The 26,803-nt window shown below is 43.1% G+C and overlaps 1 protein-coding gene across 5 annotated transcripts in view; it reads left to right on the forward strand.

The window, feature by feature from the left end:
* Positions 1-26,803, forward strand: part of mettl24 (methyltransferase like 24) — a 161,522-nt gene that overhangs the window by 24,797 nt on the left and 109,922 nt on the right. For all 5 annotated transcript variants that reach the window (XM_008121062.3, XM_062980040.1, XM_062980028.1 and 2 more), the window contains exon 2: positions 22,172-22,270. In XM_008121062.3, the coding sequence (XP_008119269.2) occupies positions 22,172-22,270 (99 nt within the window). The remainder of the gene's footprint in view (positions 1-22,171; positions 22,271-26,803) is intronic.

Below are 26,803 nucleotides of genomic sequence, written 5' to 3' on the forward strand. Positions count from 1 at the left end.
AGGAAACTGATCATGAATATAGCACAGACTATCCATTAAAAATAACATGGAAACCGTCATAAAAGGGAGTGTTCCTTTTCCCACAAGATACTGCTGAAAAGTTTAGACTGAGGTAATGGAATATTTCTGTTATTAATGTTTCATTTCTTTTATTTCTTTTATCAGAGTACAAGAATTTACTTATTAGCGGTTTAACCTGGCATAAAGCAATTTCTCTGCAGTTTATGGCAGAGCTTAATATAATTTGATTTGCCAGCACATGCATCAAGATTAATTAGGGTCAGAGGCAAGTGTTTTGGTTTAAATAAGGCAATGCGGACGTGAACCAGGTCAAACTGGAAAAAAACCCTAGGCAGATGATGCTTTAGTGATACTGACTAGAAGGATTTGGGAGTTGTAGTAAAAAAGGTGTATTCTAAGCTCTGGATTCTGGAGCAAGTCAACAAGGGCCTAGGAACCAGAGCAAGAGGACATGAACCCAAATTGGGTTGGTTGTCAGGTTCTGGACTGAAATGACTAATTGCTTGGACTGAGTTACTAAGCTTGAAACAACCATAATAGAAAGACAGCCAGGCCAATGTTGGTTCTTCAAATCACCTGACAAAGCCATTGTATCATCTGCCCTTGCAATGAATACACATGCCTGGTGTGGAATACATCTCACCACGTTAAAACTATAGATATGGCTCTTAATGAGACATGCCCCATTATTACATGATGTCTACACTCTACATTACTGGAGAAATTATACTGTTTAGCTGGTAATGCACCATGTGGCATCCATCAGGAAGTAGCTGCCTGTAATGGAAGGACCAAGGCATTGACATCTCCGATCCATCCTCTGTTCGGATATCAACCAGCACACCAACGCTTTAAATGAAGAAATAGCTTCTTAAGATCTACTGTGACGCCCCTGGCTGCGAAAGCACTGGAAACCAATACACCGAGGCCAATAAACAATCTAATATCTTTATTAAGGAATTAACGAATTAAAATGAAAACAAGTAGAAAATATAGTCCATCAATAGACCTTTCAGGAAAGGTCGAATATAGTCCAGTAATATATTGTCCAATATATTATATTAGAGTTCAAAGTTTGTAATCCAAAACCGAAACGCACTCAAACTTCCAAGCAGTTTGAGTGGGGAAAATGTCCAAGTCTTTCACTAGAGTTCAATACAAGTCCAAAGGCAAGGAATTGAAGACAAGGCTGGATCCACGGCACTGTGATGACTCATGGGCCATGTAGTCCCGTTCCTAGTGCTGTTGTGAATGATGAAGAGGAAAACTTGGGTTTTCCACCATTTCAGCCAGAAAAGGAACTATCCCAGCCAGAAATTGAGCCTTTGCACCTGCAGGAGGCTTGTCTTCCAGAAATCTGCCAAACAAGCCCTGAGTCGAGTTCTCCCCCTTTTTCGCGCCGTAATTATTATCTCCAGCAAAAAGGAGTGCAACAAGCTAATCGCAGGAGTTTGAGAATTGCAGCAAAGCATTCAGATGATTAAGCCTGCTGCCATGAGAAATTTTAGGGAGTCATACATCTGGACACAGAGATTGACTTTCATTTCTGATTCCCCAGAGAAGTGTTCTCTGGTGGGAAAACGAGGCCTATTTAGGTTCCTTGCTCCCAAAGGAATCTTGCGGAGTCAATTCGTCAGCTACCGGAGCAGCGTGTGTGGACAGCTACTCCTGTTTTCAAGCCTTTGTTCCTGTTCCAAGCCTTCGTTCTCAGCCTTGTTTTCTCCCCGGATCTTGCCTTGTTTTCCGGACCTCGCCAAGTAATTACCACGGATCTTGTTCTTGCTCCTCGTTTCCTTGTTGCCTTGAATCAAGCTTTGTGTGCCAAGAATCAAGTTATTTCCTAGCCTTGCTCAAGTTCATGGACTAAAGGACCTTGTCATCTCCCCTCACTTGCTTGGCAAGTGAGTGTTTCGGTTATTGGATTACAACTTTGGACCTTAATATTTCATATTGGACATTGCTTTTTTGGACTAATTTTGACCTTTCCTGAAAGGTCTACTTCTGGACTATTTCCTATACTTGTTTTTATTAACTTTATATATTTCCTTAATAAAGATATTAGATAGATTCTGGCCTCTGTGTATGGTTATTGGTGCTCTGCAGCCTGGGTCGTGACAGTTTGACTCCGCCACCCTAAGCACCAATTAACCTAGGCCAGAATGTCTACCGGAGCCGGGCCGGGGGCCCAACCACTCAGTTACACCATCGACAAGGATGAAGTGGACCGCATCCGTGATAAGCTCAATGCGCAGGAGGGAGAAATAAGGGGATTGAAGGAACGCGGAATCCGTCTCCCGGCCCTGGCGCTGCCAACCAAGTTTACTGGAGAAGCTTCTAAGGTTCATGTTTTCCGTCGCCAATGCCAGGCTTATCTAGAGGCCCGTAATGCCGAGTTTCCCCAAGAAGACATCAAGGTGGCGTGGATCTACAGTCTCCTAGACGGGCCAGCGGCCAACTGGGCGACGGCACTGTTCGACCAAGACTCCCCACATCTAAGATCAGCGCAACAATTCTTGGATCACATTAAGGCGACTTGGGGGATTGAGGACAATTTGGAGGCAGCCGGCCACAAACTCCGGCGCCTCTCCCAAGGGGACAGACCCATGTCCCAGTACATAGCCGAGTTCCGAGTGCTGGCCCATAACACCGGATGGAATGATATAGCCCTCAGAGGACAATTTCGGGAGGGTCTCAACATCGAGATGCTGGAGGAAATCTCCAAGGTGGATCCTCCACACTCTCTTGAAGCACTCATTGATCAATGTTTACGAGCTGAAGTCATGATTGCCAACAGAAGACAATGGATCCGAGGCCAGAGTGGTAGGACCGGAGCGAGACCTCCCGCTCCCACCGGCGTCCAGTGTGGAGACCCCCGCCACCAGCCCCATACCCCAGAGGAAGCGAGGAGGTGCCGATGCAGTTGGGCAATGTGCGTCCCAGATTAGATGCCGCCGAGAAGGCCCGTCGCCAACGCCTAAATCTCTGTTGGTACTGCGGAAACGGGGGCCACTTTGCCAGAGAGTGTCCAGCCAAAGGGAAGCCCGCCGCTCGTCTGGCGGCGGCGTCCTCCACGGAGACGAAGACGTCTGAGGCGGCTGGCGCACAGCCGGCGGGGGAAGCCAGCGACCGGGCGTAGAGAGGCTCGCCAACCCGGTCAAAAAACCCACTCAAGAGCCGCCAACCGGGGTCCTATTTCTTCTAGTGGTCACCTTGTGGTCAGTAAAAAAAGGACCCGTCATGGTCCATGCCATGATAGACTCAGGAGCCACAAACAACTTCATTGACAGAGAGTATGCCGACTCTCTGGGATTACAATATCACGACTTCAAGAACGCCCGTGTGGTGCAAGCCATCGATGGCCGCCCCCTCAAGACAGGTCCAGTAAGCCAGTGGTCGGAACCCACCAGAATGTGGATAAGGGAACACATGGAAGAGATTTCCTTCTTTGTTACCGAGGTTCCCCACTTCCCTGTGATTTTGGGAATTCCATGGCTGACACTCCACGACCCAAGCATCTCCTGGTCCAACAGAGAACTGCAGTTTGCTTCAAAATATTGCCAAAACCATTGCCTTGTAGCCAAGGTATGCCATGCCACAGACGCTGAACCCATCATCACCTTGCCCAAGAAGTACTCAGAATATTGGGATGTATTCAATGAAAAAGAAGCCGAGAGACTACCCCCACATAGACCTTATGACTGTGCCATTGACTTGGTGGAGGGGGCCCCGATTCCGCGAGGACACCTCTACTCCCTGACTGAACCAGAGCAAGAAGCTCTCAGGGAGTTCTTAGAGACAAACCTCCGCAAGGGGTTTATCAGACCCTCTCAATCCCCAGCCGCTTCCCCAGTGATGTTTGTGAAAAAGAAGTCAGGGGACCTACGCTTGGTGGTGGACTATAGAGCATTGAACAATATCACTAAACGAAACCGGTATCCCCTGCCTTTGATCTCAGACCTCTTAGACCGGCTTCGAGGGGCTAAAGTTTACACCAAACTGGATCTTCGAGGAGCTTATAATCTAGTTCGCATCAGGGAAGGGGACGAGTGGAAGACTGCCTTCCAGACAAAATTCGGTTTATTCGAAACCCTGGTTATGAATTTCGGTTTATGTGGAGCTCCCGCAACGTTCCAGCATTTTGTCAATGATATCTTTCAGGATTATCTAGATCGGTTCCTGATTATCTACCTGGACGATTTTTTGGTGTTTTCTAGATCACAATCAGAACATGAGAATCACGTCAGAATGGTGTTACAACGATTGCGGGACCACGGACTTTATGCCAAGTTGGAAAAATGCGCTTTTGATGTACAAGAGGTAGATTTCCTGGGATATCGTGTCTCGCCACTAGGGCTCACCATGGACCCGGCAAAGGTCACAGCAGTATTGGAATGGCGGGCGCCAACCAACAAGAAAGAGGTGCAACGATTCTTGGGGTTCGCGAACTACTACCGCAAGTTCATTCCAGACTTTGCCCGCTGGTCTGACCCAATCACCAGCTGCATCCGTGGGAAACAGCCTTTCCGCTGGACAGATCAAGCAGAGAAAGGTTTCCAGCAACTAAAGAAATTATTCACGTCCCAGCCAATCCTTCAGCATCCAGATCCTGAAACCCCTTTTGTCGTGCAGGCGGACGCCTCCGATGTGGCGATTGGGGCTGTACTCCTACAACCAGTGGGAGATCATCTCCATCCTTGTGCCTTTTATTCCCGTCAATTGACTGCACCAGAGAGAAATTACACTATTTGGGAAAAAGAACTTTTGGCCATAAAGGCAGCCTTTGAAACTTGGAGACATTGGTTAGAAGGGGCCAAATATCCCATTGAAGTCCATACTGATCATCGGAATCTAGAGCATCTAAGAACTGCCCGCAAGCTAAATCAGAGGCAACAACGCTGGGCTTTATTCTTTGAACGTTTTAACTTCCAAATTCATTATGTAACCCCAGCCCAGACCAAGCAAGCAGATGCCCTGTCACGGAAACCGGAATACGCTGCAGGGGGCAAGGAGACCTTTGAGTCCCAGCTGCTACAACCCGAGAACTTTGCCACGCTCACAGTGGGAAACACCAAATCCACTCCCATTGAATCAACTCCCTCTACTCCAGGCCCCCTTTGTGCTCAGGAAATCAGGGCTAGTCAGCAAGCAGATGCTTGGGCACAAGACCAACTTCGCCAAGGGCTACGTTTTCCCTTTTCGCTCAAGGATGGGCTACTTTGCTATAGAAATCATGTTTACATCCCCCCAGGACCGGGCAGGGAAAAAGCACTTCGTCTGTGTCATGACTGCAAGCCAGCAGGGCATTTCGGACTATTCAAAACCATGCATTTGATCCTAAGAGACTTCTGGTGGCCCAAGATCCGCAAGGATGTGGAGAAATATGTCAACACCTGCCCAGTATGCCAGCGCTCCAAGACAAGAAGGGAAAGACCCTCAGGGCTTCTGCATCCCCTCCCTACCCCATCCCACCCATGGGAAATAATCTCTGCGGATTTTATCACTGATCTACCACCTTCCTGCGGATTCACCACGATCCTAGTGGTGGTGGACCTTTTTACCAAGTTAGCCCATTTCATTCCCTGTGATGGCCTTCCCACGGCCAAAGAGACTGCAGATCTATTCCTTCAACATGTTTTCAGATTACATGGATTGCCCAAGAGTTTGGTCACAGACCGTGGGTCCCAATTCACCTCTCGGTTCTGGAAAGCACTACAAAAACTATTGGGCATAGACTCTCGTTTATCTTCGGCTCACCATCCCCAAACGGATGGGCAAACTGAGCGCACCAATGCCACTTTGGAACAATACCTTCGCTGTTATGTGAACTACCAGCAGGACAATTGGGTTTCCCTGTTACCGCTGTCAGAGTTTGCCTATAACAATGGTGTCCAGGCTTCAACTAAAGAAACCCCGTTCTTTGCAAACTACGGCTTCCATCCACGTTTCTTTCCTCCTGTCATTGAAACCTCAGAAGTTCCCGCAGCAGAGGACTGGCTGCAGGAACTCACAGCGGTGCAACAACTTTTGCTCCAGCAACTGGACCAAGCCAAGGAGGACTATAAACGCCACGCTGACAAACATCGCCAGCCGGGCCCCGAAATCAAGGTAGGAGACCGGGTTCTTCTGTCCACTCGCTTTTTGCCCTCCCATCGCCCTTGCCGGAAATTAGATGCCTGTTTCATTGGGCCCTACCCAGTGGTGGCGCAACTTAACCCCGTGACTTTCAAACTCCAACTTCCGCGCTCTATGCGCATTCATCCAGTGTTTCATCGCTCTCTGCTCCTTCCGGCGGATGGTGTGCGCCCTGATGCAGACCGGCCGGCCCCCACTCCTGTTTTGGTGGATGGGGAGGAGGAATTCGAGGTTCAGGACATTTTGGATTCTCGCTTTCACCGCCGCCGCCTACAATATCTCATTGACTGGGTGGGTTTTGGCCCCGAGGAACGTTCTTGGGAAGACGCTTCCACAGTCCATGCCCCCGATTTAACCCGCCGCTTCCATCTGACCTATCCCGCCAAGCCGCGGCCTCGCGCCTCGGGGAGAGAGTCCCAGTTTGAGAGGGGGCTTGAGGAGGGGGATAGTGTGATGACTCATGGGCCATGTAGTCCCGTTCCTAGTGCTGTTGTGAATGATGAAGAGGAAAACTTGGGTTTTCCACCATTTCAGCCAGAAAAGGAACTATCCCAGCCAGAAATTGAGCCTTTGCACCTGCAGGAGGCTTGTCTTCCAGAAATCTGCCAAACAAGCCCTGAGTCGAGTTCTCCCCCTTTTTCGCGCCGTAATTATTATCTCCAGCAAAAAGGAGTGCAACAAGCTAATCGCAGGAGTTTGAGAATTGCAGCAAAGCATTCAGATGATTAAGCCTGCTGCCATGAGAAATTTTAGGGAGTCATACATCTGGACACAGAGATTGACTTTCATTTCTGATTCCCCAGAGAAGTGTTCTCTGGTGGGAAAACGAGGCCTATTTAGGTTCCTTGCTCCCAAAGGAATCTTGCGGAGTCAATTCGTCAGCTACCGGAGCAGCGTGTGTGGACAGCTACTCCTGTTTTCAAGCCTTTGTTCCTGTTCCAAGCCTTCGTTCTCAGCCTTGTTTTCTCCCCGGATCTTGCCTTGTTTTCCGGACCTCGCCAAGTAATTACCACGGATCTTGTTCTTGCTCCTCGTTTCCTTGTTGCCTTGAATCAAGCTTTGTGTGCCAAGAATCAAGTTATTTCCTAGCCTTGCTCAAGTTCATGGACTAAAGGACCTTGTCATCTCCCCTCACTTGCTTGGCAAGTGAGTGTTTCGGTTATTGGATTACAACTTTGGACCTTAATATTTCATATTGGACATTGCTTTTTTGGACTAATTTTGACCTTTCCTGAAAGGTCTACTTCTGGACTATTTCCTATACTTGTTTTTATTAACTTTATATATTTCCTTAATAAAGATATTAGATAGATTCTGGCCTCTGTGTATGGTTATTGGTGCTCTGCAGCCTGGGTCGTGACAGGCACGACAAGACAAGACTGGATTCACAGCAAGACAAATCAAGGAACACGGCTTGGCAAAGCACGACAAGGCTGGAAGGCAGTGGACTTAACGCAGTCCACATTAGGCTGGAAACGAAGTTATTCCTCCAAACTCACACGTTGACTCCACAAGGACTAGCCAGTGCGGGGAACTTTTAAAGAACTTCAAATCTTTCTGCAAAGCAGGTGTCCAATGCTCCTTTTCCCAAGGGAAAAGAACGGAAACAACATCTTCGGCCAGATGCAATCCTCCCTGAGAACTCTCAGGGGAAACGAGCTAATTAGCGCTCTGTCTGGCCGCTAATCGGGCGCTTTCTCTGAGCGGCTAGCCTCCCAAAACTCCCTTCTCGCAAAGGGGGGGAGAGGTGTTGGGAATAGGCGCCTGTTCAAGGTCCTTTTTAATGAGCTCCGGGCTAGAATTGTCAACAAAAGGCATCTGGAAAGGGACAGCATCTTGCTGAAATGGCAGAAATCCCATTTCCTCATCACTTTGATCCATAATGGCACCATGGTCACGACCCAGGGGCCCATGGGACATCACATCTACAGAGATACTTTCAAGAATGCCTCAGCAAGCAAGAGTCCAAAAGTGGCAGGTTAAAACCCAGAACTTCTATCAGTGGCTGAGACCAAAGGAGAAACGCCCTCCTGGGCACACAGAAGACCGGGTGACTTGGAAGATGCTGAACAGACTGCGTTTGGCACCATGAGATGCAGAGCTAACCTTAAGAAATGTGGCCACAAAGTGGAGTCCATGACTTGCGAGTGTGGAGAAGAACAAACCACAGACCACTTACTACAATGCAGTTTGATCCCTGCCACATGCACAATGGAGGACCTTCTCACAGCAACACCAGAGGCACTCCAAGTGGCCATCTTCTGGTCAAAGGAAATTTATGACAAGTTTTAAACTTTGTGGTTTTTCTATACATTATAACTGTATTCTCAATTTTCCTCTTACACAATAAATAAATAAATTGTACAATGTCTGTCCATTAGAGGATGGGCACATGGCAGATATCAATCTATGGATGCTGCTCAGTAGCACAGTAAAGTATGTGAGCTCTGCCCACCAAGGGCTGGAACACAGTATGGATTATATTATAGCGGATTTAGGTTTTGTCTCCTATTACTGTATTATTTTATATTGACTACATTGACTGCCAGTGAGCCATGTGTTGACATCCATGAGCAACATCATATTATTCTTAATAATAATGGAATGTAAAGAATATTTACAATTATCATTATCCTCAATGTGAATGAGTGTCTTGACATGTTGACATTTCATCAAAAATTGTCAGTCTTGTCACAATTATTTTTGTTCTTGAAAAAGAGCCATCCAGTGAGACGCCCTTACATTATGGTGAAGTCTCCATGTGAATTCAATGGAACAAAAATCCAAAATGTTTAAAAGGGAAAAAAAGCAGAGCAGGGTAAGATCTGTTTTTTTCTTAGTAGTATTCCTTCTCCAATACTATTTCATGGATTAGTTTTTGAAAAGGAGGATAGTTTCAGATACATTTTTCCAGTAGTGCATATGGGTCAGTGGTTCAAGAAATTGCAATAACAGGTACCCCATTTCAGGAAAAACCAAAACAAAATATAAACAGAATAAAACATTTTTCGTAAAATTTGTTGGAATAGTATGAATCCCTTGAGTGAACCTAAGCAATAATGCGGGTATAAGATGCATTTGTATTACACTGTTATAGTGCTATTTTTCAGCCATGACTGTATTCTTGGGTTTTGCAGAGGAGTTCCCCGGCTGATCATTTCTGGTGCAGTTGGTTCTGGATTGTTGACTATAGCCCCATCTACACTGTGTTGCAGGGTTAATGCATGCTTATATAATGTAGTTAAACTGCATCGGACTACATTATAAGAGTCTACACTGACTATATAATGCACTTTGAAACTGCGTTTAATGGCAGTGTAGATGGAGCCACAGTCTCTGAAATATAAAGTAGTCAACTCCTTGGCTACTGCACTTTGTGCTGATGTTTCAATATCCCTTGTAGTCCAGTGAAGCACTAGCTTCCAAGTAAGTTTGCAGGAGATTTCCTTTTGCTTTAATGTGGGGCGTGGGGATCTCATGGCCCTTCAGATGTAGTTGAACAGCACCTCCCAGCATTCTTTACTGATGCTGGTCAAAGTAGTCAGAAATTGCAGCACAATAAGATCTGGAAGGCTACATGATTTCTGCTCCTGCTTTTGTGTGTTGACATGATTGAGACTGACCACAATGTTGGAACCATGTTCATTGATCTTTATTCAAGGACCATGACTTCCAGGACTCTTAAGACTTCATCACACACTGTCTTCCCAGCATTTCTAAACACTTAAAACACAGATCCCAACAGAGCCCATCAGATGAAGCTAGATTGTTCTGTGAGTTTCCTATGTGACTCCATTTCTGAAGTGTATGGAAACACAAGGTTGTTTAAGATGGGGAGGAGTCGACTCCAAAGGTGTAAAACGGGTAAAAGGGGCTAAAATGAAGTGGGATGGTAAATGTATTTATCCTTCTTTAACCTGTTTTAGTGATGTTTTTGTGTGGGTGATCTTTCAATGGGCCCCTCAGTGCTCCTACTGCCGCCATTATTTCTTGGGCACAATAGAAGGACCAATAATATTTTTTATTTAATGACTGAATATTTTTACAGTGCAACAGCGCAATTTCAAAGATACACAAATTATTGAAAAGTTCCTTTTTCACAGGCTTAAAGATAAGGAGAGAAAAAACAGGTGTGTGAGAAATGATGTTATGGGAGAGATTGAGGCCTTTTAAAGTGGTTCCTGCTGGTACAATCTTTTGTGAGAGCAACATTATATTTAGGTGAACAGCTTGCAGTTTTTGGGTCATATGTTCATAGAATTCATGTATTCAAGTTTCTAAGTTGGTTCTTGCTTTTAGTTCATGTGTGGCATAGGTTGCCTGCCTTGTATTCATACTATCTTGTTTATGGATATGTTTGTGGATTAACTCTGGAGACTATATTTGAAAGGATTTTGGCCTCTCGGCTATCTTGGAAATAACCTTTTGAACTTTGATTCTCTCTTTTGCATTTGCTTATTTTTATATACTCTTCTTTAAATAAACTTTTACTTACTGGATTACCTGGACAGAGTGTAGTTTGTGGTGAAAAGGTATTTCAAGGCTCTAGTACAACATGTGGAGACAAAGTGAAATATCTCTTCTTTCAACATAGGAGAAATGGAGAGAGGATATAGAGCCACCCAGCTGATACTTAAGAGATCCCTGCAGTCTGTCGCCACAGTGTTATAGCTGCTGCTTGGCCTTTAAATTTCTCAATTGTTATTTATAGTGTTGTCATTTCAGAAGGACACAGGAGACCATATTAATTACAGATTATTTAAAGGACACATATGCTGAAAGAGAAAATGGTCTCCAGGGAAACATCAGTACAGATTACGGTCTAATTAGTCCAAAGAAAACAGAGTTTTAATAAAAATCTGACCTTCATGTGATTCTAGATATTAAACATATTCTTAGACCCTGTACGGTTGTTTCTTGGAAGGGAATGTCTTTTGGCGAGTAGAATGTATGTATGCTATGTATAACCTTTTTAAAAATTCAGTGCTCATTATAGTGTTGTTAGAAAGCTCATAAAAATAGTTAAGGATGTGTAAAAACCCAGAATACCTTGAAGGAGGGCAAAGCCTAAAGAGGCCTTGTTCTTCTTCATGTTATTTTTCCCTTGAGTGCTGAAAGGCATCTTCCATTTTGGGGTAACATTTTCCTCTGCCATACCTGTGAGTGCTTTTGGTTTTTAGTGCTGTTCCTCTTGCTACCCTTTCCTAATCTTCTTTTATAATCTCTCCATTTTTGACATTGTCCAACAGCCTTCTAACCCTATTAGCTGAGGTGCTCCTTGTGGTTTTATCCAAGTTGTCACAAAGCAGTGTTTCATTCTCATGTCCCAGGTGCTTGCAAAATAAGAGCAAGTGAGTTTCAAGAGCCAGTTGGAGTTCATTGAAATGTGGACAAGTGAATAAGAAGACAATAAGAAGGCAAGCCAAAAAAGAAAGGACACAAAGCCAAGCATCAGCAGCAACAACAAATGAAACAAGCAGTGCTCAACACACAGATCAGAAAGATGTGTTAGTTAATGTTCAGAGAGATTTGCATTTTGGGGATCTATTCAAGCCCTGCAATTGTCAATTTAAAAAGGTGCTATGGAAAATCCTGTCTGGGACCTTAAAGAACCTGGTGTTTTCTAGATTGCAATGGTGTCTGGATGAGATTTTTTTTTTGTCTAGACAAGAACATCTGGGGAGTACCAGATTAGAGAATGCTGGTGTAGCTAATATCACCTAGATGAGCAAAGAAGCTATCAAGATATATAGCAGTGGCAAGTACCTAGAAGTCTTAGTATTAACTAGACCAGGCATGGGCAAACTTCGGCACTCCAGGTGTTTTGGACTTCACCCCCCACAATTCCTAACAGCTTATCATCTGTTAAGAATTGTGGAAGTTGAATTCCAAACCTGGAGGGCCGAAGTTTGCCCAGGTCTGAACTAGACCATCTTTATCTACATTATAGATAAAGGTAAAGGTTTTCCTCAGACATTAAGTCCAGTCATCCGACTCTGGGGGTTGGTGCTCATGTCCATTTCTAAGCCGAAGAGCCGGCGTTGTCCGTAGACACCTCTAAGGTAATGTGGCCGACATAACTGCATGAAGCGCCATTACCTTCCCACTGGAGTAGTACCTATTGATCTACTCACATTTGCATGTTTTTGAACTGCTAGGGTGGCAGAAGCTGGGGCTAACAACGGGAACTCACCCCACTCCTCACATTCGAACCACCGACTTTTCATTGATCAAGCTCAGTAGCTCAGCGGTTTAACTCACTGCTTCACTGGGGGCTCCATTATCTACATTATATTGAATAGTAAAATGATATTTACTTTAGAAGACTGAAACCTTCTAAATTAGAGGTTGCTAATAAACTTTAAAAAATGAAGAGAACACAAATAACTGTATAGGATAAAAAATACAGCAATTGCTACATTAGCATCATCCAAAAATATCTCCAAGTCAAGTGCAAGTTTTCAGGTTTTATGGAACTCTTAATCTGTCTGATTCTCGATGAAACTGTGCACTGCCATTGCGATGTGCAATTATTCATTTATAAAAAAGGCACCTGGATGTTAGCCACTGCTAACCCTTCTGTGCCCCTTGAAATATTAGTGAGGCAATTACACAAATGGTGTACAGAAAGGAAAAATGAAAACTATAGGCATTTCCAGTTTTTACGATTTTAAAAAAAGAAAACGATGTTTTAAAGGTAATTTTTAAGGAAATACCAACTTTTATTCACTTGCCTGGAAGAAGCCATAGAGCTTCAGGTTGTTGCCAGTCCATCCTTCCTCTACAAGTAATGTGTCGAAATTATAACGTGAAGGTTGCTATGGGAATGGGGTATAATTATTGTCTTTTTCTGGGGTGATTATACCACCAGCAAGAAATTTCTGAATTAACAGGACACATCTGAGTACATGTCTTCGCATTTGCTTTTGCAAGGGTTTTTTTTTGGCCTGAGAAAGTGTTGTCAGTTTCCAGTCTTATCTCTGCCTTCTGATCTGTCAGATTTCCAGTCTTTGCATCCTCCCAAAGGCTGCCTGACAGCAGGAGAACTTTGAATGTTTTTGAAAGGTTTTGTGCTTCTCCCTCCCAGTCAGTCAGGAGCCAGTTAGTCCTGATAGAAGTTGCAAGCAGGCGTTTTAGCTTCTGTTTTGAAGGGCATGTAAGTTCGTTCATTGACCAGTAATGGAAAAATGAAGTGAGTCCAAGAGAGCAATTTAAGTGACGGAAAAAACAAAGTCTGATCTGTGGCTATGAATGAAAAAAGTTTGTGAAATGTTCTTTTTATTATTTCTCCATGATTTGAATGCGAACAAGGGAAATGATTCTTAGTTAACAAAAAGCGTCACACAGGTTTTTTTTTTGGCTCCCAGCAAGAGTGTGTTTATTTAAGCTGCAAAAATAGGACTCAAACTGCCCATTCAAGGCAGTGGACCTCATCTGATCCTCACCCCGCTTTTGTCTCTGAACTTTCCCCTTTCTCTCCTGATTACATCTCTTCTCTGCCAATATGCTTCTCCGCCAGCTTTCCAAGGGTTCCTCTTCTGGGGAAGGTTTTGCTATGATGTTCACTGGTATGTTTACATGTGGACACATCACTGCTATATTTTTCAATAGCATGTAAAGCCATGGTGTATATAAATTTACTGCCTGATGGTTATTTTAGTGCTGTAAAAAGACTAAGCCTGTCATAGGTTCTGATATTTTAAAGAAAGAAATCTAGAAGTAGCTTTTTATGCCGTCAAAATGGAAGCATTGTTTAGGAGTGTGGTTTCTTCTTCCCAACATCAGAGTACACTGAAAATATATCATTCTTTGTTATTTCAAGTTGGACTCCTTGCTTTCTGAATAGTCTCTCAATTCTAAATTTTCTTAACCTATTCTGTCCTGTGTTTCTTTTCTTTGTAAAACAAAGGTGTGGTCTGCCTTGGTCAGACCACACCTGGAATACTGCGTCCAATTCTGGGCACCACAGTTGAAGGGAGATGTTGACAAGCTGGAAAGCGTCCAGAGGAGGGCAACTAAAATGATCAAAGGTCTGGAGAACAAGCCCTATGAGGAGCGGCTTAAAGAACTGGGCATGTTTAGCCTGCAGAAGAGAAGGCTGAGAGGAGACATGATAGCCATGTACAAATATGTGAGGGGAAGTCATAGGGAGGAGGAAGCAAGCTTGTTTTCTGCTGCCCTGCAGACTAGGACACGGAACAATGGCTTCAAACTACAGGAAAGGAGATTCCACCTGAACATTAGGAAGAACTTCCTCACAGTGAGGGCTGTTTGGCAGTGGAGCTCTCTGCCCCAGAGTCTGGTGGAGGCTCCTTCTTTGGAGGCTTTTAAGCAGAGGCTGGATGGCCATCTGTCGGGGGTGCTTTGAATGCGATTTAGCAGGGGGTTGGACTGGATGGCCCATGAGGTCTCTTCCAACTTTACTATTCTATGATTCTATGATTCTATATGCTGTTAATCCACAACTTTATCCATGCTCTTCGAAGTAAAGGGCTGTTTTGTCTTGCTTTAGCTTTCAAATATAACTCTGGAAAAGGATCCTTCCTTTATAAAGTATGTATAGATTGACTTCAGTTAGAATCCAGACCCAAAACTGACAGATTGAATGTAGTAAAACTTAAGGTCATCTAGAGAATACGATTTATCTCTCTTTTAAGAATGGCTTCCTCAAGCACTGAAAATAATATATGATTTTCCACTTCTCTGTGTATGTCTTGCATTCCGCATTCTTTGTTTTGCACTTGGAAAGTAAAATTGAACTCAATTTGCATATGAAATTGCTAAGGCTGTTTTCTTTTTAAGGGGATCCTCTTATGAGAAAGAGAATGTGGAGAGGGAATTGCAGGGAATATGCATTCCTAGACATTGATTCTGGGTCAATATCTTGAAAACCAATCTGGTACAATGGTTTGAATGTTGGGCTGCAACTCTGGGAGCCCACAGTTTGAATTCCCATTCAGCCATGAACAATCACTTAGTGACCATAGTCACACTTTCTCAGCCTGGAAGAGAGGCAATGGCAAGCCTTCTCTGAAGAAAGCTTGCTGAGAACACCCTGTGACAGAGCAGCTTAAGGTCACCATACTTAAAAATTAACTTCAATGCACATAACCAATTGAATCTTAATTGAAAAAGATATTTGTGGAACTCAACAATGATTACAGTTGACACCAAATGCAAACCATCATTTTATTTTACAGTGCAGATGTACATGTCACACAGAACACGTGCAGCAAGAAAGGAACTTTGACTTCAGCTGTATGTCCACATACACGCACACTCTGTATCATCTTTTGCTTCAGTACATCAAATCAATCAATCTATCTATATTTTCTAGTACCATCATATCTGGAGCATACCAATAACCTGAAAGGGTCACATGAACTTGTGAAATGCTACAAGTAAAAAGCATTGGTTGGATGCATGTCGAAATCCCCTTTTGACCTTCTTGCCCAAGACAGAAAAGTTGGAATTGGGCAGTGACAGATTTACATGGATGCTATGAAAACTGTAGCTTAGGAACTCAGTTATGAGTGTCTTCTTTTAAAAAAACTAGATGTAAGGATTTATATCCTATTAGAATCACATGTATTTGTTTGGTGATGCTATGGAGACTCTTAAATATAACATATCTTAATCTTCATTATGTCTTACGACTTCATCACACAGGCTTTTTTACTCATCGTAGGATGCTTAGAATCATATAATCGTAGAGTTGGAAGACACCTCATGGGCCATCCAGTCCAACCCCCTGCAAGAAGCAGGAAAATCTCATTCAAAGCACCCCCGTCGGATGGCCATCCAGCCTCTGCTTAAAAGCCTCCAAAGAAGGAGCCTCCACCACAGTCCGGGGGAGAGAGTTCCACTGCCGAACAGCCCTCACAGTGAGGAAGTTCTTCCTGATGTTCAGGTGGAATCTCCTTTCCTGTAGTTTGAAGCCATTGTTCTGCGTCCTAGTCTCCAGGGGAGCAGAAAACAAGCTTGCTCCCTCCTCCCTATGACTTCCCTTCACGTATTTGTACATGGCTATCATGTCTCCTCTCAGCCTTCTCTTCTCATAGGGTTTGTTCTCCAGACCCTTGATCGTTTTAGTCGCCCTCCTCTGGATGCTTTCCAGCTTGTCAACATCTCCCTTCAATTGCGGTGCCCAGAATTGGACACAGTATTCCAGGTGTGGTCTGACCAAGGCAGAATAGAGGGGGAGCATGACTTCCCTGGATCTAGACGCTATACCCCTTTTTATGCAGGCCAGAATCCCGTTGGCTTTTTTCGCTGCTGCATCACATTGTAGGCTCATGTTTAACTTGTTTTCTACGAGGACTCCAAGATCTTTTTCACACATACTGCTGTTGAGCCAGGCATTGTCCCCCATTCTGTATCTTTGCATTTCATTTTTTCCTGCCGAAGTGAAGTATCTTGCATTTGTCCCTGTTGAACTTAATTTTGTTAGTTTCAGCCCATCTCTCTAATCTGTTAAGATCGTTTTGAATTCTGCTCCTGTCTTTTGGAGTGTTAGCTATCCCTCCCAGTTTGGTGTCATCTGCAAACTTGATGATCGTGCCTTCTAACCCTTCGTCTAAGTCGTTAATAAAGACCTTGAACAGAACCAGGCCCAGGACAGAACCCTGCGGCACTCCACTCGTGACTTCTTTCCAAGATGAAGATGACGCATTTGTTCGCTTAGCCAATTACAGATCCACCTAACCATAGTTTTGCCTAGCCCACATTTGACTAATTTGTTTGCCAGAAGGTTGTGGGGGACCTTGTCGAGGGCCTTACTGAAATCCAGATACGCTACATCCACAGCGTTTCCCGCATCTACCCAGCTTGTAACTTTATCAAAAAAAGAGATCAGATTAGTCTGGGATGATTTGTTTTGGGTAAATCCATGTTGACTATTAGCAATGACTGCATTTGTTTCTAACTGTTTGCTTTTCCAGAATTTTGCCTGGTATCGACGTGAGGCTAACCGGACGGTAATTGTTTGGGTTGTCCTTTTGTCCCTTCTTGAAGATAGGGACCACATTTGCCCTCCTTCTAGCACAGTCCAGGGACAGAGCTTGCTGGATCCCACCAAACAACACAGAGCTTCCTCTGATGGGACCTTGTCCCCGAACTGTGCTGGAAACGTTCTATGATGGAGCAAGGAGAACATGGGAGGCCTCTCGTGTTCTCATTGCCAGCAGCGGCGACAGCACGGAGGAAGCAGGGTAGCAGTGCTTTCCCTGGTGTGATGGGGGAGGCAGCGCTGTGGCCATTGTGGTGCAAGGTGCAACCAATTCCCCCGCTGCCTCACAGATTCGCCATGATGCCTGGCAAATCCCTCCCACACACACCAACACTGTCGTCCATGTTAGGGCACTTAATGTGATGAGGTCCTTAATTCAGTCTTGGGATTTTAAGCCGATGGGGACAAGGATGCTGGGGATGAGAGTTGTGTTCACATATTAGATTTCCATGATCATGGCATGATTTCTGAGTAGGCTGGATTTTGTCATTCTTATAACCAACTTGAAAAGAAGCCATCATATGAGAAGAAGGGCCAAATGGCAATTGGTCTCACATTCTCCCTTTGCTGCATCCAGCTGGCAGGTACTTTAGTCTTGAGGGATTGATCTGACTTTAAAGAAGCCTTATGTTTTATGCATTTTGTCAAGCAGAAGACTAGCTGTTTACTCTTCTTCTGACATGATGACAAAGGTTGACCAAAGAAGAAGGGATTTCAGGATTGGGGTGTATTGTGTGGGTATGTAAACAGTTCCCTTTGTCAATGCAAGCATATCTTCGCAAGTTCTTTCTTCTCCTGCTTTATGTGGGAAATGTTATTTGCTAAACTGACAGGATCTCCAGGGTGTGAGCTGACAGGCTTCATGCAGATTACAAAAGGCACGGACTGAAACTAGCTTTCCTTAGAGATAAAAATGAGAGCCGATGATGCTGTGGGCGACAACACTGGCTCTTTCAGCACATGACATCATGGTCTTGAGGGGGTGAGACGTCTTTCTGCCCACCTTATTGCATTATATAGTTAGGTTTGTAAAATCAGATGATTACATTATAAGGTTAGGTATGTAAAAGCTGAGGTCTGATTCAGAGATTTCTTTATAATTATAGATGCTTTTGGTCTCAATATGCCTGTGGTTACTGATGTTCACATTTTCACAAGCCATTTGCTTCAGGTAGTGATATATATATATACATACATATATACATACACACACACATACATACACACACACACACACACACACACACACACATACATACACACACATACATACATACATATATACACATACACACACACACAGTATTTATATTCCACCCTTCTCAGGGCGGATCACAGAACACATATACAGCAAACATTAAATGTCGACTATAACAATAACAAGACAAACAATAGATAGAGGTATATGTAGAGTTTCCCATCTTTCAGCATCTTTGGAGGCTGTGCTCGGTTCCGGCCACTGGGGATGCTATTGCTCCATCTCCCTGCCGAAGAGCTTTCTTTGTTCGTAAACTTCTCCTATTATCTGATCTAATGCCGAGCCTAAATACTTCCCGCTTTAATGCGGTTTCTATTTATCTACTCATATTTGTCTTTGAACTGTTAAGTAGGCAGAAGCTGGGCTAAAGGTCAGGAGCTCACCCTGACCCTGGCTTTAAACTTTCAACCTTCCGGTTGGCAAGGCTTATTGCAGCTTGGTGATCAACCTGCTGCGCTAAAGCCCAGCCTTATATATCAGTCAATTTAAAATGTGTAGACCATAATCTGGTAGTTAAACACAGCAAATGTTTCTGATATAATTTTCTTTCTTTTTAAAAATGGTTTTTAAAATGCTGCCTGAAACCCCAGAGAATTGGACTGGTTGGATGGATTTGTTGTTGTGCGCCTTCACGTTGTTACTAACTTCTAGCAAACTTAAGAGGACTTTTTACAGGGTTTTCTTGACAAGATATGTTCAGATTGGGTTTGTGTCTCTCTTCCTCTGAGCCCGAGAAAGTCCAAGTCATCCAGAGGATTTCCATGGCCAAGCAGGCTTTCAAACCCTGGTTTGTAGAATTGTAGTCCAATGCTCCAAGGACTGTACCATGCTGGATGAATTGCTTTGCATAAAGCAATATACTATATTATAGTGGTGTGCATTTGGGTAAAAGCTTATTCCATTTCGTTTCCTGCTTTTGTTGGGGGGCCCAATCAATTTTTGGAAAGTCTATCAAAAGTGGGAGGGTTGTTTTTGGTTGTTTTGTTTTGGGGCCCAAAAATCGGCACATTCGGGGGGGGGGGGCTTCCCACCCATTGGTTCCCCTTCCTGAGGTGTTTGGCTGCCTGGCAGGCACTGTGCTGCTTCTTCTCCTTCTCCTCCCTGCCTCCCTGGAGCCCAGAATGTCTCTCATTCACTCATGAAAATCATGGCTGGGCAGCCCCACATCCAGACCTCAACAAGCAAGCAGGAAGGACCCACCACCTCCCCTTCTTTCAACTCAGAGAGTGTGGTGCTTAGCGGGGTGTGTGTGCGTGTGCTGGAGTGTGTGACTGTGCAGGCGCTCTGCTGTAGGTAGGCACTGAGAAGCATGCACAAACTTCCCAGGCCTGCCTGCATGCCCCATGTCACACACACACTCTCCCTGAAAGAGTGTGTGTGAGTATGGCGGGACGCAGGCAGGTTTGGAAAGTGCATGCATGTTTCTCAGTGCCTGCCTGCAGCCAAGTCCTGGCATAGTTGCACATCCACACACACACACCTGGAAAGATGGGAAGGGAGGTGGTTCCTTCCTCCATGATGCTAAGGTCTGGATGTGGGGCTATCCGGCCATGACTCCCATGAGTGAATGTGGGGCATTGTGTGCACAAGGGAGGGAAGGAGGAGGAGAAAGAGAAGAAGCGTGCACACATGAAATTTCGACTCCACACAAAAGCAGGCTTTCATGTCGAGCTGGGTTTCGTGTGGGGAGGGGGGTTCCTTCCGAATAAATGGAAGACACGAAAGACGTGGAAGAAACTGTAAGAACGAATTTCGCGCACATGTCTACTATATTCCTAATTTCTGGCTAAACACTTCCCTTCCCCATTGCCTAGATCTTAGACTTCACTATTCCACACGGTTGGCAAGAACAGATATGAATAGAGTTTTATCATATGGAGGGTTCTTAAACAGATACTATGTGGCCATCTGACAGGAGTGCTTTGATTGTGTGTTCCCACATGACAGAATGGGCTTGGACAGGATGGCATTGTCGTCTTTCCATGATTCTATTATTTTATTTTTTGTTTCTGTATTGATTCTTATCTCAAAAAACTCAAAGGATTCTCAGTGATGAAATCCTTGTGTTTTCCAAAATCCACAGTACTTTATTATGACCAATCAGAACGTCATGAAACTTTGTTAATATTTGACCAATCCAAAATTCTTAACATAGCTAGGTAAAAGTAAAGGTTTTCCCCTGACTTTAAGTCCAGTAGTGTCTGACTCTGGGGTGTGGTGCTCATTTCCATTTCTAAGCCAAAGAACCAGTATTGTCCGTAGATGCCTCCAATGTCATGTGACTGGCATGACTTCATGAAGCGCTGTTCCCGCTGGAGAAGTACCTATTTTATTTATTTATTTATTTATTACATGCATTTATACCCCGCCCTTCTCCCCGAGGGGACTCAGAGCGGATTACATTCTGCCACGAGGGCCAGTAACAAATATACTATAAAACAAAACAATTAAAACATGATAAAAACGTGATAAAAACGTGATAAAAAGTATATAAAAATTAAAACGCTGCAAGGCAGCGATATTGCACCATCCTCGGTCATTCACTACTGCTAAAATTGCTACCTATTGATCTACTCACATTTGCATGCTTTCGAACTGCTAGATTGGCCATAGCTGGGACTAACAGCGGGAGCTCACCCCGCTCCCTGGATTCAAACCGCCAACCTTTTGGTTAGCAAGTTCAGCAGTTTAACCCGATGCGCCATCGGGGGCTCCATTAACCTAGCTAATGGTATAAAAAAGGTACACGATGAGGGAAGAAACAGAAATCTCTTCCATATCTCACCAGATATTGTAGTCATGGAGTTTGCAATTGAGCCTTTTCTCCTCATGGAGACTGCAGACTGAATGGGTTATTGCTGGATGTGGGGGTAGTAAGTTCCCTCTCATATAACATTGGGATGAAGACAGAAGACTGAATCTCCATTTCCAAAAACACACAAACCAGCTGCAGCTCAAAGATGTGTCACTTGCCTTGAGCAAATTATACAGGCTTTTGAGTTGGCATAGAACAAAAATATAGAGAAACATGACAGTCCTTATATAAGCAAGGGTTGGGTAATATTTTTAAGTGCTGCACCAGATAAGAAAGTCAATTGAAATCAAATTACATTACCACATGGTTGGACGAAATGATGCCCTCAGTACAAAGCCTCTCTTTAGATGATTAAAAAAAAGTATTCTTCGTTTCACTTTGCCTGTGAATCTCTGAATCTCATATTTTGAAAAATACCTCTACTAGTTGTGGAGGTGGGGTGTGAAAGAGGGATACCAAGTCCCTCAATTTTGATGGTATTGGAAAGAAAATCAGTTTCAATGTTAATATTTTCTTGAACAAATTCTGGCATTAATATTGATCCCCCCCCCCCCATTTTTGAAATATCAGTATCAATATAACATTGGGGTAAAAGACCCCCAAATGGGTTAAAGGGATAAAAATGTAATGTGTAAAAAAAGCTTTTATAGAAAGAAAATAAACATTTTTTCTTCTGGATGTACAATCTAATGCATTTATCCACACCATTTGTACAATGTTGCTTTATAATCTGTGAGATGCAATTCTTTTAATTGAAGTTACTTATAAGGAATTTAACAGCAAAACAAAAAAGTTAAGAGAATGATTTTTCCTCCTTGCTGCTCTATCACTGTTTTAATCAGATTATGAAATTCAATGACTTACGTTTTTAGGAATGTCTATTGAAAATAGTGTACTCTTCCTTATGCTGATTTCTTTTCTCTTCTTGCTGGTCTAGGCAATACGTTGGCACATAGACTTGCAACCCTGGGCAAGCTCAACGCCATCGCTGAATGATGAAGCCCTCCGGCTCTTAAAATATATCAGCACTGCTCAGGTTGGTTTCCATCTTGGCGTTTATCTAAGTAATCGGAGCCTGAGGCTTTGCTCTCAGCAAAATCCGGTTTCATGATGACACCACAAATGCATAATAGAGAAGAGAGACAATTCATATTGTGATCTAACAGATTAAAAGAAATTACTTCATACTGAAATGATAGTGAAAATAAAACCTCTGAAGAGGTACACTTTCTTTGAGGAGTTAGTCGCAAATCCCAACATTACAACAAAGGAGGGGAACTTGGCTGAGAACTAAGTTATGTGTACTTGCTGCATGGGATCCCTAAAATATTGGATATTAGAATCATTGAATCCTAGAGTTGGAAGAGACCTTGTGGGCCATTCAGTCCAACCCCCTGCCAAGAAGCAGGAAAATTACATTCAAAGCACCCCTGACAGATGGCCATCCAGCCTCTGTTTAAAAGCCTCCAAAGAAGGAGCCTCCATCACAGTCCGGGACAGAGAGTTCCACTGCTGATCAGCTCTCACAGTGAGGAAGTTCTTCTTAATGTTCAGGTGGAATCTCCTTCCCTGTAATTTGAAGCCAGTGTTCTATGTCCTAGTCTCCAGGGCAGCAGGAAACAAGTCTATTATAGTAAATCGTTTCTGAATATTTCTTTGGTAGTTATATTTGTTTTCTAACTATAGGCTGTGAATCTTCAGGTGATGTAAGTTCATAAAGGCACTATTATGGACTAAGGGTGTGACTACCTTGTAGAATTAATTCCATTTAACACCACTTTATTTGCCATGGCTCGATACTATGAAATCATGCAAGTTGTAGTTTTACAAGAGTGCTGTCTCCTCACCAAAATATAACTCTTATGATCTCATACCATTGAGTCTGGTAGAGGTGTCACACAACATTAATTCTACAGGATAGACGCACCCTAAGACAATAGTAACTGATCCAAGGTCACTCAGTTAGTTATGCCACCACATACTCCTATGGGGAAGGGAGAATCTCAAGAAGCTAAGGAAAATATGTGTGTTTTCTTTGCGTTTATGGAAGGTTTTGGAACAAAAAAGTGTCTTAGTATTGTGTTCATTGTGGTTTTTTGCTAAAGATATACATGTGAGCTGAATTCAGAGACATTTTCAACTCTTTAGGTGACAGTGATGTGAAGTGCCTTGCTGACAAATCTAGTTCTTTGTGCATTCACAACAAAACATTATCAGGCCCAAGACATCCTGTCCAACTGGAGAAGAACAAAGTGCATCCATTAAATAATTGAGTTTGTTGGCTGAGGTTGCCGGGAATTGCAGTCCAACTATCTGGGGCACAACACATTGGATACAGTTGTTATTAAAAATATAAATTATTGAAATATATAAGACTGGAAAACCAGGTAAGCAATCATTGCCAAGATGATTTGTTGGGCTGCAAATTGGAAGTGAACATCAAAATCTGTGTTGAATGCTGTTCCAAATTATATGACTGAATTTTCATTGAGTGATCACTTTACCTCTAGGAATAAAAATGAATGCCAGAAGATGGATATTTTTATCCCTTAGCAAAGCATTTACTTATTAAATGTTCTCAGCCATGAAGATGAGAACTTGGTCCTAAATCTGTGCCAATCATCTGGTGTCATGGGAAAAGCAAGGAAGACAAACTACACTGCATGACATATCCAGACTCTCTTCTGCAGTGCCATTTCTTGGTAGATTTAGTAGACATTATTTTTATGCCAAAATGTATCGTCCCCATATTGTCACTCAGGAGCTACGGGATCCTTAGAGTAATAAAGGCCTTCCTGGAGTGACAGAGATTATGATATTGCAGTTATCTGTGCTTTGTTATTCTGTTTGGTTGGTGTTGGTTTTTTTTTTTTTTTTTTGTGGAGAAAGGTTACATATTAATTGTCTTCTAAAAGTACTTGTGTTTCCAGCATCTTAGAGCTATCTAGAATAGTCTCCATGTTGGAGAAAAATAACATGTAGTCCAAATGCGGTTTCCCAATTTTGGGAAATGAGGGCTAAAAATTGGCTTCTTGAAATATCTTTTTTTATTGTGTCAGAAGCTTCTGATGTGAGAGAATTGGCTGTTTACAGAAACGCTGCCCAGGGGAAATCCGAATGTGTTAGCTGGGAGGCTTCTCTTGTGTCCCTGCAAGCTAGAGTTGACAGACGGAGCTCACCCTGTCTCGCTGATTCAAACCAGCAACCTTCAGGTCAGCAACCCAATCTTCAGGTCAGCAGTTCAGCCGGCACAAAGTGTTTAATGCATTGGGCTACCACGGCTTAATCTACCTCAATGGGAAAGGTACATGTTTGCCTTCTTTCATAACTCGACAGATACAGACTTCTTCCAATAGTGGGTTATTTTCCATATGATGTATGGAAAACATACACTAAATGTGTCATTCTGTTAAAGTGAAAACACGCATTGGATTTGGAAGGAGAGCAATGAAAGTATATCACTGAGGTCTTTGAAGGTCAGCAAATAGTTTATAGCTTTCAGTGAATGAGACTTGGAGTGCAGTAGCCTTACTGTGCAGAAAACCATTTCCCCTTTTCAAGAATATAATATGACCTGGCAGCTTCTGCCAGGCCTTGCTAGTTGGGTCAAAACCTACAAGGGCATCAATTTGTAAAGGTTTTATAGTTGCTGACAGGGCAATCAAGAGTTTAAGCTTTGGGAATGACTGTCCTCAGCCCCCCAGGGCTAAATTAGTTTGAGGAGCCCTCGTTTCTCCCCTGCCAGATGCTGCTGGATTCCCATCTTAATGTTAGCACAGAATGAATATTAAAAGATGCGTAATTTAATTTAGTGGTCTGGGCAGTCACTCTTTTTCTAACTAGCAGTTTAGAAAACGCTGCTTCTTGGCTTAGCTCCAGATAAGCATGCAACTACTATTGTGAGACCAAAGGAGATATGAGCTTGGCGTTTTCGTGCAAACAACAGGGGATGGGGAGGGGAGGAATCTGAGATACTGACATTCAGTATTTAATGCCTTTCATATTCATTCTGTTGGTTGATTTCTTATTGATGTGATTGTGGATCAAAGCTTTTGGGGCTGAAAGAGCAGCTGTGGTATGAGTAAATACCAGGTAGATTCTTATATTCTTAAAATGGGGAAGTATTGTCTCTAGGCAGCATGCTGTAATTGTTAATTACTTTCAATTTGACCTTAACCTATGGTGACTCCACAAACAAGAGACCTCCAAGACACTCTATTCTCAACAACCCTGTTCAGGTCTTACAGATTAATTGATTTGGCTTCCTTTAATGCAGTGGTTCTCAACCTGTGGGTCCCCAGGTGTTTTGGCCTACAACTCCCAGAAATCCCAGCCAGTTTACCAGCTGTTAAGATTTCTAAGAGCTGAAGGCCAAAACATTTGGGGACTGACAGGTTGAGAACCACTGCTTTAATGAATCAATCCAACAGTTATGTGGTAGTCTTCTTTTTCTACTGCCTTTTACCTTATCAAGCAATATAGATACAGTATTGTCATGATATGGCCAAACCATGGAAGTGTCAGTTTATTCATCTTGGCTTCTAGGGGGAATTTAAGCTTAATTTACTTTAGGTCCCCATCTATTTAGCAGTCTCTGATACCCACAGAAAATGAGTTAATTTTCTTTCTATCTTTACACTTTGGGATCTGGTCTAGTTCTGTCATAGCTGCTCTGCCAAATCCTTTTTGACAGCTGCCTCAATTCTGATTAATGACCAAGCCAAAATATGGGAGATTTCTGTGTGTTCATCAACTGCTTTAAAAGAGCTATCCAGGGTGCTAGACTTGTTGGAGATAGAGTTCAATACCTTGGGTATTTTCTTTAAATTTCAAACTCAAAATCTTTAAAGATACAGAAAGCTTCTGTGGTTGTTATTTTTGTTTCCTTAATGTTCAGCTATAAATCTGCCTTTTCTACATTTGGCCCTGCAATCCCTTTGTGTATCTACAAACTCCCAAAGTTCCTGGAGTGTAATTGTTCTTTTAAAAATAAAAGTTAACATTGCCCAATAACACAGCTCAACAAAAATATTATTGGTGTCTTGGTTTTTAGGCCTGTTCCTGGGGTTATTTGGGGCACTGATTCAGAAAATTGCATTGTATCAGTTCTAGTTTCTTAGAATTGGTTGTCATGGGGGATCAGATGGCACATGGCATATAATCTGTATCTCAAAAACTAGAGCTGATAGGGGAACATTGGTGCCATTTTTGTGTCAAATATACCCCAAAACAGGTCTAATATCTGGGGCACCAAAATGTGTGCAGACTAGTGTTATTTGTCAAACCACAATATGACCCACAGACTCTAATAGAAAATGTTAGCATCTAATAAATCTAAATGAAAGTTGGAAGTGACAAAAATAAAATTCAGTGCAGACTGACAGGTGGGATAGGCGAAGGAGTGAAAACTGCCCCCACTCCATGCAATTGTGCACTGGTGTCTTAGTTGACAGCTGAAGAAATCATTCAGAGGATATGCTTTGGAAGATCTAATATGGTCCTGGAAGGGAGAGATCATGGGTAAGGGTGTTGTTGCTGTTGTGTGTCTTAAAATCTTTCCCAACTTATG

Source organism: Anolis carolinensis, chromosome 1, assembly GCF_035594765.1.
Source record: "Anolis carolinensis isolate JA03-04 chromosome 1, rAnoCar3.1.pri, whole genome shotgun sequence".
In the NCBI taxonomy this organism is placed as follows: domain Eukaryota; kingdom Metazoa; phylum Chordata; class Lepidosauria; order Squamata; family Dactyloidae; genus Anolis; species Anolis carolinensis.